General features: G+C 47.8%; 1 protein-coding gene across 1 annotated transcript in view; it reads right to left on the bottom strand.

The window, feature by feature from the left end:
- The window catches only part of ERN1 (endoplasmic reticulum to nucleus signaling 1), a 91,194-nt gene that overhangs the window by 12,242 nt on the left and 61,971 nt on the right, over positions 1-16,981 (bottom strand). The window contains exons 7-17 of the mRNA XM_025361529.1: positions 16,479-16,580; positions 14,955-15,216; positions 13,518-13,596; positions 12,288-12,453; positions 8,781-8,899; positions 6,164-6,355; positions 4,385-4,658; positions 3,446-3,536; positions 2,954-3,143; positions 1,959-2,058; positions 1,469-1,668 (exon numbers count right to left, since the gene is read on the bottom strand). Of these exons, the coding sequence (XP_025217314.1) occupies positions 1,469-1,668; positions 1,959-2,058; positions 2,954-3,143; positions 3,446-3,536; positions 4,385-4,658; positions 6,164-6,355; positions 8,781-8,899; positions 12,288-12,453; positions 13,518-13,596; positions 14,955-15,216; positions 16,479-16,580 (1,775 nt within the window). The remainder of the gene's footprint in view (positions 1-1,468; positions 1,669-1,958; positions 2,059-2,953; positions 3,144-3,445; positions 3,537-4,384; positions 4,659-6,163; positions 6,356-8,780; positions 8,900-12,287; positions 12,454-13,517; positions 13,597-14,954; positions 15,217-16,478; positions 16,581-16,981) is intronic.

The following is a 16,981-nucleotide window of genomic DNA, read 5'->3' on the forward strand; positions in this document are numbered from 1 at the left end:
CAACAGAGGAGGAAATGAACCCTTATGATAGAGAGATCAGCTGTAGCATCACTAAGAGGAGGCGATAACAATCTTACAGATACAATCTTACAGATACAATCTGCCATCACATGCTTTCTGATGCAGAGACCTGTGATCTATTCATGCCAAAAACATTTAACTTGAACCTAATCAAGCCTCTACACCTAACTTCTGGTTTCCAGGAAATACGAGGAATACAGAGAAATGTTCAACGTTGACATGAGGAAACAAGTAAACAAATCAGAATGGGGCATTTTATAACCCACTGCCTGGACTCTTCAAAATGGAACTTCACCATGGAACAAAATATAGGTGGAAAGATGTGTAAATTCCAAGAGACAGAATCAAATGTAATGCAAGACACTTGATTCCATCCTGGTATACAAAACCCAGCAGGTGTCGAACCCAGTAGGTAGCTAAATACGCAGCTCTATAAAAGACATTTGGGGACTAATTGGGGAAATTTGAATATGGATTGAATATGAGATGATGGATAGAAACAGTATTAATTGTTGAGGTGGGATAATGGTATTGTGGTTGGAAACACAATGTATTCCTTAGGAGACACGTGCTGAGGTCTTCAGGGGTGAAGGGTCAGGATGCCTGCTACTTATATTCAAATGGTTCAGTAATAGGCAAAGATAAAGCAAATGTGGCAAAAGTTTTAACAAACGTTGAATCTAGGTGGAGGTATACAGGTATTCATGTTAACATTCTTTCAGCCAGACGCTGTGGCTCATGTCTGTAATCCCAGCACTTTGGGAGGCTAAACCTGAGCCCAGGAGTTTAAGACCAGCCTGGGCAAAATAGCGAGATTCCACCTCTAAAAAATTTTTTTCTTTCAATTTTCTCTATGTCTAAAAATTATCAAAATAAGTTGAGAAAACAAAAAAATTTAAAAATAATGAAAACTTGAAGTTTGCTCACGCTGTGCAAGTCCTGACTTCCCAGTTTACCAAAATTAAAAAGGGGTTAAAAAGTGATTGATTTAGCTAGGTGTGGTGGCAGGTACCAGTAATCCCAGCTACTCAGGAGGCTGAGGCAGGAGAATCGCTTGAACCTGGGAGGTGGAGGTTGCAGTGAGCTGAGATCACGCCACTACACTCCAGCCTGGGTGACAGAGTAAGACTCTGTCTCAAAACAAAAACGAACAAAAACAAACAAAAAAAACAAACAAAAAACCAACCAACCAACAAAACAAACAAACAAAAAAACAAGTAATTGGAAGAATAGGGGAAAAAAATAGATAATTGCCCACATTTGCCCCTTTAATCATCTGAACATGAGATGACATAGAAAGTTCACACAGAAGAAGCTCTTGGTGAAAGGAATGCCATTCTCCAGCTACACGGGCATCAGCCCCCAAACCTGGAATTTAAAGGTTCTACTCCTGAAGATACAATGGGCTGGTTCTGTAGTTTTCAAAGGGCCATAGCCTATTACTCACAGGGTTCTCCTTACAGTCTTCGCTCAGCATCTCTGGAGCGATCCAGCCTTCTGTGCCAGGCACCCCAGATCGGCGGCTGAAGCTGTGCCTGCCCGCTGCCAGCTTCTTGCACAGGCCAAAGTCAGAGATCATGGCCTTGATCTTGCCATGTGCATTGGGCATGGATATGAGAATGTTGTGGGGCTTTAGGTCTCTGTGAACTAATAGAGAACTCCAGATTAGTCCAATGCTTACCAGGAGCAACCCCAGGCCTCCTCCTCCAATGGGGAGTATGTCCTCGTCAGACTCCCAGGATGCCTGCCGCCACCTGGCTCTGGTATTCAACTATGTAGGATTCCTCCTCAAATTCTTACACCACTCGTCTTTGCTACTGGCGATGTAGCCAAGAGATTGAACAGAAGCAAGGCCCACCCAAGCTACTGGTTAGCCCCACCTGGGTCACTGATTACCCCTACCCGGGCTGTTGGCCTGGTAAAGCGCGGCCTCTCACCGATGTTGAGGGAGTGAAGGTGGGCCAGGCCCGAGGTGGTCTGCTGCAGCAAGGTGATGGGCTCCAGGCCGAGATGCGCAAAGTCCTTCTGCTCCACATACTGCAAAAGACATGACAACGAGGTCACGGCACACAGTCCTCAGGACTTGGCCCCTCAGCTCGTTTTCTTTGATACCATTTTAAGAAAGAAACGGGAAGTTTTACTGACAACATTCTGTCTAAATCTATATTTTCCAACAAGGAGCAAAGCTCCAATCTACTAATTTACAATAAGAAAGATAAGAAGGCAAGAAACTCAAGTTCATTGCCTCATATAGGTAAACCTACAAAGGAATCCAAATGATACTGATAGAGTTTCAAGGTGAGCCTGGAAACTGAACAAAAGGAGTTTGCTGGATGATCTTAAAGCCTGGAGTTACCAGCCGGCATCCTTCAAGCCCACACCAGCCATGACTGAAGATGGGAAGAACAACTGTCCAGGTTTCCTGGAGGCAAAGAGGGAGAGACATGCCAACTGCAAGCAGACTGCCCAGGCATGCGGGGGGACCACCCTGTTACAACTAGAGGGATGAAAATGCTCCATATTTTGACTGTGTACGTGGTTAAATGGGTATAGACATTTGTCAAAATTCATCAAGCTGTACATTTAAAATGAATACAATTCACTGTAACTTTTTTTTTTTTTTTTTTTCTTTTTTTCTGATGGGTTCTCACTCTGTTGTCCAGGCTGGAGTACAGTGGCACAATCACTGCTTACTGCAGCCTCGATCTCCTAGGCTCAAGCAATCTTCCCACCTCAGCCTTCCAAGTAGCTGGGGCTATAGGAGCACAGCACTAGGCCTGGCTAATTTTTGGTTTCTTTGTAGAGATGGGGTTTCACCATGTTGTCCAGGCTGATCTCAAACTCCTGAACTCAAGTGATCTGCTCACCTCGGCCTCCCAAAGTGCTATGACTTTAATAAAGTTAACAAAATAATAAAAAAAAATCAATCCACCTCTTGCAGGGTGGCTGCACACAGCTCGATGGCAATGTACTGGAATTGCCGGTCCTTCTCCGTGCAGAAGTAGCGGATCACGTTCGGGTGCTCATCTGATTCTCGCAACAGCTGGACCTCACGGTCTGCGAAGCTAAAACACTCGGGGAGGATCCTCTTCACGGCCACATCACGGTTGTCAAACATGCCCCTGCGGGATGAGGAGCAGGAGTCGTGTCTGGTAAGCACGAGTCAGGCTGTGTAAATGAGGTGAGAACCTGGGTCCACAGCATTCAACTACTGCCTCCCAGCCTAGAGGGCCCCGACTGACTGCCTGGTGGCCCCGGAATCATTGCTTCTCTCAGTGTGCAAGCTCCCTGGAGGCGGGACTCCAAGTGCCTAGGTCACTGCTTTGACCCTGTTGTGCTCTGAGCCTGGCACCAGGCTCGCAACCTGACAGGCAACAACTTAGACACCAGGCGGTGAGGGCAGGGGGCTGGCTAATCCACTCACCGGTACACAATTGTGCCCTCAGCTCCATGGCCCAGGACGTCCTTGGGACAGAAGGAAATTTTCCCAACTATCACCATGCTGGTTTCCTCATCTGGGACAAAACAGGAAAAAGAGAGATTGTTTCAAACAGATTATCACCTAAAGAACCTTGAGGTTAACGTGGTGGCAAGCTTCCTGACCTCAGATTAAGAGATGCGATTTAAGAGGCACTGCACCCCAGACTGCTGCTCAGGAAGAGCCTGCCAGGCTCGCTGCCCATGTACACCCAGGGCTGCCTCTTCCCCCTGCCCCTGCATTCTGTTTCTGCCTTTACCTTACTGTGTGATTGCATATCTTAAAACCTTCTGGAAGGCAGGCATTCTCCATAGCGTTTCATATACTTATACATATTTATTGTGATATAGTTAGAATGGTTTAATGGTTAACAACAACCCGAAAGTCCACTGTAAAGATCCACACTGAAACACTCAGGAGGCGGTGGTGGACACGTAAAAATGAGGAGACTGCCCGGGACAGAGGGCTCTGAGGTCCCTGCACCAGCTCTGTGCCAATTCCCTCAGAATTGGGGCTCTGACAACTGGCTTGAGCCAACTTCCACAGAGGAAAGCAGATCAGCTGTGACACTTTCACACTTGGCCACCGGCTGGCCCTGGGAATTCTCTCCAGCCCAATGGGCAGCTCACCTCTGGTCAGCCGCGACACCCAGCCCTTGTGGAGAGACAGGGGGATGGCCAGGGTGGTCCCCAGAAGGCCCTCTGAGGGGGAGATGCCAAGGGATGGGGCAGAAGCCTTCCCGCAGAGACCCCCAGAGTGCCAGTTACAGGAGAACACAATGCATCCCTGAGAATGGCACTTTACAATCTTACGGAGACTCCTTGGACTTCTCAGGAGGTGCTCGAACAAAACACAAAATAGCATCAAGATGGCAATTGGCTTTACCTCCGTCGTCTTGCTCCAGGGAGGGGCTGCTGCCAGCCTTGGAGGCAGAGCTGCCGGAGCAGAGCGAGTGGTTGGAGGCCCTGGGGGACGTGTTGGGGCTGCTGGTGCCCGAGCTCTCTGAGTATGGGCCAGATGTGTCCAGAAGCTCGCCGTCCTGAGCCGTGTCTCCAGGTGGGTGGAAGGGCAGCTGCTGCTGCTGCTGCTGCAGGAGCTGAATCTTCTCCAGTTCCTTCTGGAACTGCTGGTGCTGGAGCTGCTGCTGCTGATGCATGCTCTGGGAAGAGAAACCCATATCCAGACAAGGGCAGCTGTTCCCACAGGGAAACAAACAGCTGGGAAGGGACAGGTCCCAGTGGTGGAGGGAGCATGTGTACTTTATGTGACCCCACAGGGCACAAAGAGACCAGTGAGAAGGCACCTGGAGGCAGAATTGCTTTGACGACTGGAGGTCTTTCTGCCGACTCGTACAGCCCACTCCCCAACCCTAGGAGGGGCTGGATGGCCACCAGGGGAAGGACTGTGTCCTAGGCTGAGGGCTGTGCCAGTTTCATTCGGTTCTAAAATTCTGTGATTTTTATGAAAGTCTGAGAGTTGTTGCAAAGGTGAAACCAAACAGGAAGCACAGGTAGCATGGCTGAGCCAGTGGTGGGTGGGGGCAAGCCCCAGGTTTGCCATCTACCATGTCTGTGTGTTGGCTAGAGGCTAGCGCACAGATGCTCAGTAGTCCAGAGGGGCAGGTGAGGAAGCTGTGCTCCCCTGCACACACACTGCCAGGAGGTGGCAGTGGGGCTGACACATGGGGAGCCTGGCTAAGGTCCTGCTTCCCCCTTTCATCCCACTGCCTTCCCCGTGGCCACATGCCTCTCAAATACCTGAGGATTCATTCTGTAATTATCTGAAGTAGTAGTGATCTGTGATTATCCCTACCCATGTCCAGGAGGTGGACTGAAGGGACTTCTGTGAGCCACCAACCCACCAGGGAGTCATCTCTCCTTCCCTCCACCACGGGATGGAGTCCTGGAAATGCTGCCGACTAGCTGGGTACCCGTAAGGAAAGTTACTTAGCTCCTCAGGATCTACTTGCTTCCTTTGTGGACAAAAGAAAATCATTATTGACCTATGAGGTCAATAATAATGACCTCATAGGACTGAGTGAGGTAAAAAGTGAAACCATCAGGTGCAGACGTGCCAATGGGGAGTGCCGTAAAGGGTCTGTCATTCCCATTCCTGGGCGGGTCATTAGCTTCCTGAGCTCTCAGGTAACAGCATCTCGATGCTCTGAGCAACCTGCTGAAGGACCACTCCCCTCAGATATTTCATCCCAGCCACAGCCTGCTCTGCTACGGAGCCTGCTCGTTTCCAACTAGGAAGTAACAGAATGGCCATGCTGCCTTTTTCACACAAGCTGATCTCACGGGCAGCTTCTTTTTTCTTTGATTGGTTCTTCTCCCCAGCAGACGTTCTAATGGCAGTTTTTAAGAGAGGAAAGGTCTTCATCTATTATCCTTATTCTTTAAAAATACAGATAACTACTCAAAATCATCTTTGAGCAAGGCTTATACATCAGCTCTTACTTGAAAAACACTAAGATTTAGGTACCGAATTGTCCTTTTCTGGGAGGCTAGTGTCTCTTTAATTATGTTTTTGAAGATAAACACTGACTTTTTAATGGGGAACGAAATGTGCTGGTTGTTTTTGTCTCGATCTCACTGACGTGAGGTGACAGGCAGAGAAGCCCCAGAAACAGGTGGAGGGCAAAGGGGAAGTGCTGAGCTTTACCAGGGGGTAGGTGATGATGAAGGCCACCCAGCCAATCAGCAGGAAGGTGCTCAGTATGATGGTGGCCACGTCCTTGAGCATGGAGTCCACAGGGGCCTCGGGCCGGGCGGGGGCATGAGCGGGCTTCTCCTCCACATCCCGAGACACGGTGGTAGGTGCGTTTTCTGAAGTCTGGTCAACCAGGTTGATAACCTTGCATGGGAGAGAGTTGCGACATCACTGCAAAATTTGTAGCCAGATACAGATGAGGCCAGCAATCAAGAGAGGCAATCACTGTTTACAAGGATATGACTGCACTGCAGGGTGTTGTATTTGTTTTAAGCTCACCAAAGATCATGTAGGCAGATAATTGTTGCCTCCTTCAAAGCAATTGCTTTGAGAGACCATGCATCTTTGCAGTGAGGTTATCATTATTCAAAAATAGTTTTTGGAGCAATACTTTTGGCAGGTGTCTTCAGACCCTACATATTTTTTTTTTGAAAATCCTCAAAAAGGCAAACACTTCCTCCTTTGATGGTAGGTTCAGTATCCGGGAAAACTCTGAAGTCATCTGTAGCAAAGTCTGGTGAAAAATTGGTATTTGATTTAATAATACCATTTCTCATTAAAAGGAAATTCGCACGTATACGGAGATGCATGGCTAGAAAGTAATAAAGCAGTTTTGTGTTGCCTGTAAACCGTCAGTGTAATCCCAAAAATATAATTTATTCCAGTAGTCCACTATTTCTTCAAAGTTTTTAAGAAGCATCAGAAGCGTTTGTTAAAGAAAATTTAGAAGCCCAAAATTAAATCAGATAAAAATGGAGCTTCCCTAGAGTTCCTCAGAATCTCCAAGACTTCATGGAACATGCACTTAGAAAAATGCATTGATTCATTCTCAAATATCTAGTATTCCAGGTATGCAGTTATCATCTGCCCAACAAAACTAACACAGCCTCCATGGCACGTGCTGAATTTCCCACATGCTAAATTACCCACACACTCACACCATTTCACCCCTCCCCCCAGATGGCTGCCTAGAATGTTCTTCTCTCCCCTTCCAGGTGTACCCCTCTTGTTCGCGTCTCTCCCACAGTGCCTCCCACATTTTGGGGGGTTTGTGGCCTGCAGAGTGTATAGGAGGCATCTGGGCATGTGGCCAGGGACATCTGTATGTCTCATCACCATACAGATGCACCTCAGAGTATTTTAATACTTACTTTTTCAAAGACTGTTATCCAAGACTAGATGGTTAAATGTAAAGATCTGACCTGTGGCTACCTCTGGGTGTAAAATTAAGGACACTGTCTTATTTTCTTCTGTATGTGTTTATTTTCTAAGTGTTCAATAATGAATATGCAGGACTTTAATAAGATTATAGGACAATGCTGTTTGAGATTGCTGTTTTAGGAATCAACATATTTCTCCAACTGGGCTACCTCCATAGATGATGGTAAACAGATACTGGGCCCTGGAATCTTGAAAGTCCACAATTTCCTTTGTCTCTGGATAAAATCTAAATCTCTCAACCGAATTTGTTGTGCTTTTGGTCTCTGCATTAGTCAGCCATTCTCTTCTTCTTCTGACCCTGCTCATGTAGCCCAGGTGTGTCTCTGTTCCTGGGCCCTCCATGGCAGGGCTGCCGAAGCCGCCAAGCCTGAATAGCTCGCTAAGCCTCAGACGTCCCCTCTTCCCCTTCCCTGGCCATGTTGAGTTCCCTCCTGCACAGCCACCCTTCCACCTCCTTCACCGGCTCTGTGCCCCAGAACACTGACCTATATGGACCAAAGCAATGGCCTCCCCAACCCCCTGTCGTTTCTGACTGGGTAAAGCTAACAGGGGGCGCCAGCAGATGAGAAAGAGGAAGGAGAACGAGGTTGACTTCTATGGGGCTGCTGAATTCCTCAACTGATGCTTTCAGCTCCGGGTCTGCAGTCCTTTCTACTCCCTCTCCTCTGGCTTTAGGCCAAGGTGTGCTAAGAGAGCCCCTGGAACACTGCGCAAATAGTCTCAGGCCACTCTCTGTCTGCTTCATAAAACTTCAGGTCTCATCACTTCTTCAACATTTTTTTTTTTTTAAGCAGTAGGGTCTTGCTATGTTGCCCAGGCTGCTCTCAAACTCCTGTGCTCAAGCGATCCTCCTGCCTTGGCCTCCCAAAGCACTGGGATTACAGATGTGAGCCACCCAACCCAGCCTTCAACAGGGCTTGCTCCTCCTCCACAGGGCTTGTTCCAGGCCCTGTAACATGGTTCCTTTTTACCCGTGTGAGCCCATTTCCTACCACTCCCTGCTTAGTAGCCTCGGGTCTGGCCTGGGAGCTGGACACACCAGCATTCTTCCCACTCCAGGCCTTTGCCCTTGCTGTACCATCCCTCCTGTGCCCCCTTGCTCCCTCCACTCGGCCAAATCCTACCCATTCATCCAGGTCCAGGCCCAGCTTGGTCCTGCTACCTTTCCTGCACCTTCCTTCACGAGTTGCTTCCTATTCCTCTCCACTAGCCCTTAACTATTTATGTTGTTTGCTTTGGATTCTGGCGCATTACTCTTCCCTTCCAGACAAGGCTGCATGCTCAGAAGGCAAAGTCAAAGTCTAATGCCTCACCCTCCCAACACCTAACACCAACAACCCCGACTCACTTCCTCAAAGCTCTTTTTCTCTGAATCAGCAGGAATCACATTTTCCCGATGTTTGGGCAGATTGTTGGGAAATCTCTCCAGCATCTTGGTAGACGCAGACAGTGGGGTTTCATGGTGGCCTATGAGAGGAAACAAAACCTTGAGTGAGAACAGTTTCCCGAGCTGTGGTGGCACTCAACGCTAAACTTAGGCAACAGGTGCTACCCACTGAGGGGCCCACAGTGCAAACTCTCAGCAAGACTGCGAGTTAGAGAAAATGAGTGGCAGTTACCAGAAAATTCCATCAAAGCAGGACCTTTACTACTTGATGGCAGAATACAGTATTCCGTGTCTCCTAGTGAGGAGCAAAGAAGTGTCCTTGTCATGACAGGGATCAGGACATTTGGGATGCACCAGACACAAGGCTCATGGGGCTGCATGGGTCCAATCCACAGGTGAAGTATTATGAGGCTTCATTAAAAGTTCAAGGAGTTCTCCTTTCAATGCTTTCCCCTATAACGTCACTCTTCTATGGCTGCTGAATTCCCATCTTGGTATTTAAATTGCTCAGGTGGAGTTCTACTCCTACTATTATGTAAATGTGAGCTTCCACCCGGGAAAGTGGTACATTACTTGCAAGAGAGCAGTAGGACACACCTGCTAGATGGATGGGGCCATAGCTCGCTCCACATTCATTCGTTGTTCACTACACAACTATTGCATGGCTACTGAGTGAGCATTCATTACGCATTTATTGAGCATCTATTGTGTGCAATTACTGTAAGAGATACAAAGCTGACTAGAATAAGGAACTGGGATTTGATAGGGCTTGATAATCCATTCATCTCTAAAAATGAGTCTACATACTGCCCCAAAGAGCCAGGTCACTTTTTCAGATTAGGCTGCCGGCAGCCTGGCTGACTTTCCTCTCTGTTCTCTCGCTGTGAGCAGATCTCACTCTGACTCACATCTCTTTCACCTTATGATCTTTCCATTGTTCCCCTAAACCTATCAAAGATTTCATGACATACATGCCAGGATGACAACAAACAGGAACTAGTCTAAGCAATGTACATTTCTTGATCTGGAAAATTCCTCTTTGATTCCCCATCTTTAGGTCAGTTCTCTATCTACAACATAATATCGTTCTTTCAGGGAAACCTACTTTTGTTTTGAGCCACCACTACTTTCTCTTGTGTACCAAGGAGCTCTGAGACATGCTTTGCTTGGGAGCAGGATTTCTCCATGTGTGGTCTGCCCATCTCAGACCTCTGAATCAGACTTGCTGGTAGGGCCCAGGAATCTGAATGTGAGTGTGTGCGGGTAACTCTGAGGCTCACTAACAAGAGACCTATGGTCTAAGAAAAGTGAGGTGTTCTTCCACATGCCACGCTGTGCAGCAGTGTTCTGCCCTTCTCACAATACCCACTCAGTGCTCAGAGTCCTACCTGTCTGGTAGGACACCTGCCAAGAGACTGCTATGGAAGGCATTAGCCTGAATCCCCCTAGTCCTCCTGTCAACCTTCTTGTAAACAGGCTTCTCCCGGAGCTGGACCTTCACTAATATCACACTGCACATGCTGGATCAACCACTGTACAACTTTACTCATGAGACCGCTAAACATTTTGTACAAATACTACCTGGTCTTCTTGACGTATTCATCTATCATTATCTCTTAGGTCCAGACTCTAGAGCAAAAAGCATATAGCTAGGCCCTGCCCCAGACCTACTGAATCAGGCTCTCTCGGGCTTATATATGCCTAGTTAACTAAGCTCTGATGCCGAAAGCACCCAAGGTCAGGGCCATGGCTCTGGGGCAAACCACAGACCATGCCTCTCAAGCTAATTGGATCCTTGTATTTTCAAGATTAATGACAACCTGGAATATCTTTAATGTTTTCCACAAAGAGAAAATGAAAGGACACATTTGGACACAGAAGGGTCCTCGTCAACAGGAGACACTGCCATAGTCTCAGTGCCATATTTTAAGATGATGAGCTTTGGAGCTCCTCCAAAGAGGCTTTTGAATTGTGGGATCCTTATACTTAATAGATTCCTTATACTTTGCTGTTTTCGCAGTTTTCTTACTTGGACAACCTTTCCATTTTAAAGGGATCTCATTTTACAAGTTAACCATGAAGACTCTCTGCCCCCATATTTTCTGTATTCTCATATATACACATTTCCTTATTCTCATATATACACATCTTCTTAATCACTGGTGGGCAGTCTGTGAGCCCCTTAACTGGCCCGTAATGCTGAGCAGCCTTGTAATTGCAATGGCCTCTGCTCATTAGCTATTTTTTTCTCACCATGGGCCTATTCATACATGCTCCTCCAATTACTTCTGTTAGTAAAAACATATTATTATTTTGTCATCTCCTTTACCTGTTATTTGGTAAAAATAAAATAAAAATGGCTACAAGGAATCAGGATAAAAAAAGAAATGGACCTTGACAATCTATAAAGAAAGGGATCAAGGCTCAAGGATATCTGGTTCCCCCCATAACACCTGGTTACACACATCCCCACCTACACCTCACTGCCTGGCAGATTCTACTGTTTCCTGGTCCCCACATGCTCCTGGCTGCCCCACATCTCTTTTCCAGAGCCCCAGCCCTGACCTCTTTCTCCCCTAGTACCTGTCAGCAGCAAGCACGAGAGGAAGAGAACAGAGAGAAGAAACTGCATCGGCCTCTCGGTGCTCCAGCACCCGACTGACCTCCTGCCCTGCTCTGCCCCTACTGGGGCTAGAAGGTGGCAGAACAGTGGGGGGTGGGGCACAGGAAGGGCAGGTGCATTTCAAGAAAACTCCCTCCTGCTCTAATGACTTGGCACACTCGCCAGGAACACAGCTCTTCTCATCTCTGCCTTCGTTTGTCACACTTGCTGCCTTTGGGTGTCATGTCAACTTCTTATCTCTCTTGGGACAGGGCCTCTAGTTCAACCCCTGGCCATTACTGATGGCAGCAAAAACAAGAGAGAGAGGAAAAAAGGGACCTTCCCACACACCTGGGACAATACTGCCCTAGAACCATGACCAGCCCGACTCTGCTGCTCTCAACCCATCCTGGGAATTCATCCCTCCTGGGTCTTCAGCCCTTGCCTCTCAAACCCCTCACCCTCATGCCCACACGGACCCCAAGTTAATTCTTCCATAGAAACAGTCTCAGTTTTCTTAACTATAAAATGGAAATGACAAGGGTACCTACCTCACACAGGGTGGCTGTGAGGAATGAGGAAATGCATTCTGAAGGGCTTAATGTCGGATAATCACACAAGGTTTACATGATTTAGTACCTGAGTTTTGGAACATTAAACAGTTTTCAAAAACTGACTCAGAAACACAGTTAACTTGTTGATTTTCCTTGGGGGTAAAAATGTCCCAAGGTCTCAGGGGCCAGCCGGGAAAGGCTCTGAGCACAAGGCCTTCCGAGCTGAGTACAGTGTAACTACCAGGGCCGGTGGTTGACCACCAGGAGGCAGCATGCTGTCACCTCTGGCTACTGTGGGAGACCCGCTCTTACCTATCAGAAGCCAGTAATTCCTCAAGTAGTTGAGCTTGTTCTTGCTTTTGAGTCCGGGGTCAAACTTGAGCTCTGTGCTGGGCGTGATCACACACTCCCCCTTGTCCCCAATGGTGACGCCATCAGTCTGGGGCCCTTCCAGCAAAGGAAGTGTGCTGCCGCGGGGCTGTGGAGAGGGTGCAGTGAGGGTCAGGAGCCCTGAAGGGAGAGCACGTCCCGTGGCACACCATCCCAGCCACTGTCCTGAAAGGTGAGCGATTTCTAGTGCAGGGCCAGTCCAGGACAGAGCCCAAAGGACAAGGACACAAAGGCCCAACTCTGGGCAAAGAAGCTTCTCTCTCAGGACGTGACAAGCTGCACTGATGTCTTTATGGATGACTTTTCAGATTCTTATGTCTGGGTACTAGGGAACAAGAAGTGTGTGTGTAGAACTCCAAGACACTGTTACAAGAAGCAGACATAAGTGAAGGAGAACGAATGGATATCTGTTAGTCACAACTGATGCAACCAACGGGGTGGAATAAAGTCCACCCACACACCCGGTGCTGGCTCAGGTGCTGCTGGAACTACGACAGAGGCAGGCGCTGTCTGCTCACAGGAGCAGTCGCCCAACTCACTGGGAAGACAAGAGAGCCAACCACACAGTCCAAGCATTGTAGGGATCAAGACAAACAGCTAGGATTATGATGCCTCGCACTTTCAGAGACAGAATGTTCGAGGCACGCTGGTGAGGCCCAAGGAGGCTTGGAGAGATTGCAACAGCAGGCAAAGGGTTTGAGTAGGGAAAAGGAAGAAGAAAGGGCACTTGAAACGTGAGGTGAGGAGCAGCCTGAACAAATGCCCTGGGGAAAGATGAACAGGAAGCTTGTAGAAGTCAGGGAGAAAGTGCACTTGCTTGGGTCATGTAACTCACACAGAGAAACTAACAGGTTGGCAGAATGGCATCGTGGGGCTGGATTAAGGAGAGCCATGAACACCAGCCTGGGGAGTTTAGATTTGACCACAAAAGCAAAAGGAAATAATCAGGGATTCCTCAGCTTTAAGAAGCTGTTTCTGTCATGTATCTTTCTTTCAAAGTAGAATGTGGCATGTGCGGAAACTGTTTTTGAGAATTTAAGATTTGTATTTTGCATTCTTAACCCGCAGTATGCTTGTGCATAGCAAAGTCATTCTTTGCTAAAATGGAACAGCAGCAGTTAGGCAGCTGTGAGCCCTCCATAGTGGACTTACCACGACAGCAACTCCCTCGTGTACCATTGAGGGAGAGGCATAGAGGCTGGTAGAGTATTTCCCAACATACAGAGTGGGCCTAGGAGAAAAACAGATACATGCATTCCAGAGTCATTTAATTTCCAGATCCCACAGAAAGGAGGAATCATAACGCCAAATACCACCCACAGGGATGACCACATTAACCCCCCAGACATGGAGGAAAGCAGTAGGGGTGTGAAGGTGGGGCACTGCCCTGGGAACAGGGCCACAGGACTTTAGTCCCAGCTGTCACTCACTGCAGAAACATGGACAAGCCACTTAATGGCAAGCCTCAGCAAAATTGCAGGGCTGGACTAGACGATGCCCATGATGCCTGCAGAAAGGACTACGTCCAATGGCCATCCAGGAGACTGAGTACTTACCACCACCGCCGAGGCCCCTCAGACGACCCTGTACAACACACTTTCACTCCAGCGACCACCAAAACTACCCCCATTCTGCCCCGTGCTTTCTAAGGATCCTGGAGGTCCTACAGAACTCCTGAGAAATGGTGCTCTACTCTGGATGCTGAGAGCAAAAGGGATGCATAAGAAATTCCAGACTCGGTGAGACTTGTGGTTCCTCAGCTGTATAGTCTGTCCCCATGTGGGACATCAGGGAGATGGAAAATGAGGAGAGCTACACCCCCTGGCCCTTCTGCTTACCGTCAAGAGCCCACCTGATCGGTCATCCACTACATTATCTAAACCTCTCTCAATGAATATCTTACATTTGAATGGTGTTTTACAATCTAAATACTCTCTGGCACATTATCGTATTTGATCTTCCACACAACTCTATGAAGAAACTGAGGCTTGGTGAGTTTAAGTGACTCAGTGATAGGCTAATAACAGGGGGATGGAGAACAGAAGCCTGCTGAGTCTTGGACACACACTGTTAACTATTTTTTTCTGATTTTTAAAATGAATATAACCTAAAAATTTAGAAAATATAGAAAGTTAAAAAAAAAAAAATCTCTTGCATCCCTACCACCTAAGATAGATCCAAAGTATACTTACACTGGCAGTCTCTTTCCTATCCCCACCTGTATTTGTGTGTGTGTGGCGGCAGGGGGAGGGTCTTGCCACGTTGCCCAGGTAGGCCTCAAACTCCTGTGCTCAAACAATCCTCCCACCTCAGCCTCTCAAGTAGCTGGAATTACAGGTGTATGCCATGGTGCCCGGCACCTCCCACTCATGATTTTTATGTAATATTTAAGAATTCTGAAGCTTTAATGGGTGCCCCTCAGTTCTTCTATTCTGAGGTTTCCGAACGAAGCAGACGTGGCTCTGGATATTCCTCATGGCTTCAGAGACTGTCCTGTCTTTGGCCTCCCATGCAGGGCCTGCTACATTGCAACAGCACCAGAACACAAAGGCCACGGCCGCCCTCTCCTTCCCCGAGCTCCCAACTCACGTCAGCTTGCTCTTGGCCTCTGTCTCCTTGGGGAACGGGTACTTCCACTTGGTGATGCGCCCCACCTCCCCAGACATGAAGGTCAGATAGCGCAGGGTCTCCACGGCGACATTGATGTGCATCACCTTCCTCAGACCCTCCCGCTGCCAGACATAAAAGGCCACCACAGGGGAGGCGTAGTTTTGGATCCACAGGACATCCCCAGATTCACTGTCCACGGTCACCACCAGCCCATCACCATTGGACACAAAGTGGGACATCTCTGTACAGATCAAATAAACAAAGCATGCTGAGTCTCACCCCATCTTGAAACCACATCCTCTACTCTTGTGGCAGGCTGTAGTCACTCAGTTAGAGGAAACAAGACTTCTGGAATATTCTCAGATCTCCTCTGAGCAATTTCACTTGTTTCCAATGAACTCACTTAGTCTCTATAATATCAAGACACTGGGAGCTGGCTGGCTTACAAACACAGGATAGGATCACTCTCCCAAAGGCAATTTATTTGGTGATGTGCTTTACCATTCTATTCAATAAGTGACAGTAAACATTGAGGAGAAAGGAGCCAATGGAGATGCCTATTAATCTGGCATTTCATAGCAGTCACTTGAAACCCATCGATCAAACTGAAAGTCAGGGACAGCTGTGGTGGCTCATGTCTGTAAGCCCAAGACTTTGGGAGGCTGAGGTGGGAAGATCACTTGAGCCCAGGAGTTCAAGACAAGCCTGGGCAACATAGTTAGACCCATATCTCTACAAAAAAAAAAAAAAAAAAATTAGCCAGGGGAGGTAGGGGAGTGGTGGTGCGTGCCTGTGGTCCCAGCTACTTAGGAGGCTGAGGTGGGAAGATCGCTTGAGCCTAGGAGTTTGAGGCTACAGTGAGCCATGACTGCACCCCTGCACACATCCTGGGCAACAGAGGGAGACCTTGCCTCAAGAAAACCCCCCCAAAAACAAAAAAACACCCTGAAAGTCAGACCTGAACCACTGACACTGTCCCATGAGATTCACAAAGGAATCCTCAGAGAAAAACGAAAATATTCTAGGTCCTTGACCAGGAAAGGCAGAGTCCAACTTTGACACCAATGTTAAGGTGACAGAATTGGTTTTTAGTTTTCATTTGAGCGAGGTGAATGTTAACTGCAGAAATAACTAAGGATGAGTCACATTTGCAGAGAGGCCTTCTTGACAGGGTTGCTAATATCCTATGCTGATTTTACTTCTACTTTCCATGGGCTTGCAGTAAATTCCTTCTGTGACATAGAAAGACTCAACAAGGGGTGTCCTCCTTCCTCTCTGGCTAAGCTTGTCACCATTTTACTTCGGTTTGCCTTCAGACTTCACCAAGGTCCCTGCACATTGACTGTGGGAAGTATTTACGATAAGCCCATGAAAAGTCCATGGAAAGAAAGAACCTGGTGACAAACAGTATCTTAAAAGAAAATCCTACTTTCTGGAGCAACTGTTTCCACATAGGTCAAAAGTACTGGCTCAAGCTTGTGAAATCCAGCAGAGAGCACTTACTGTAGTCCATGTCGTCCTCGGGCAGCGAGGCTGCGTAGTCAAAGTAGGTGGCATTCCACCGGAGCTCTCGCGTTTTGGTGTCGTACATGGTGATGGTGTATTCTAAAGAACACAGACCAGCCAGCCCATTACCACAGAGGGGCCACAGTACATACTGAGGTATGGTCCTTATCTAATTACAAACAATTCCTCCCTAAACTGTAGGCCAAAAAGTCCAGACTATCCATTTTGATACAGAAAGGCAATGTGAGGAGAACTGAAGTCCCAGACACACGAGTGAGCCTGGCCGACAGCATGTGGAAGCAGAGACGAGCCACCCCTGCTATGCCCTTGGACTCATGGCTCACAGAATCGTGAGCAATAGAATGGTTGTTATTGTTAGCCATTAAGGTTTGGGGTGCCTTATTACATAGCAATGGATTGCTGATAGTTAAAAACTGGCACCTTGAAGCAGGATGGCACCATAACAAACACCTAAAGCATGTTGCATTGACTTTGGGACC

The sequence above is a fragment of the Theropithecus gelada genome, chromosome 16, assembly GCF_003255815.1.
Source record: "Theropithecus gelada isolate Dixy chromosome 16, Tgel_1.0, whole genome shotgun sequence".
In the NCBI taxonomy this organism is placed as follows: Eukaryota; Metazoa; Chordata; class Mammalia; order Primates; family Cercopithecidae; genus Theropithecus; species Theropithecus gelada.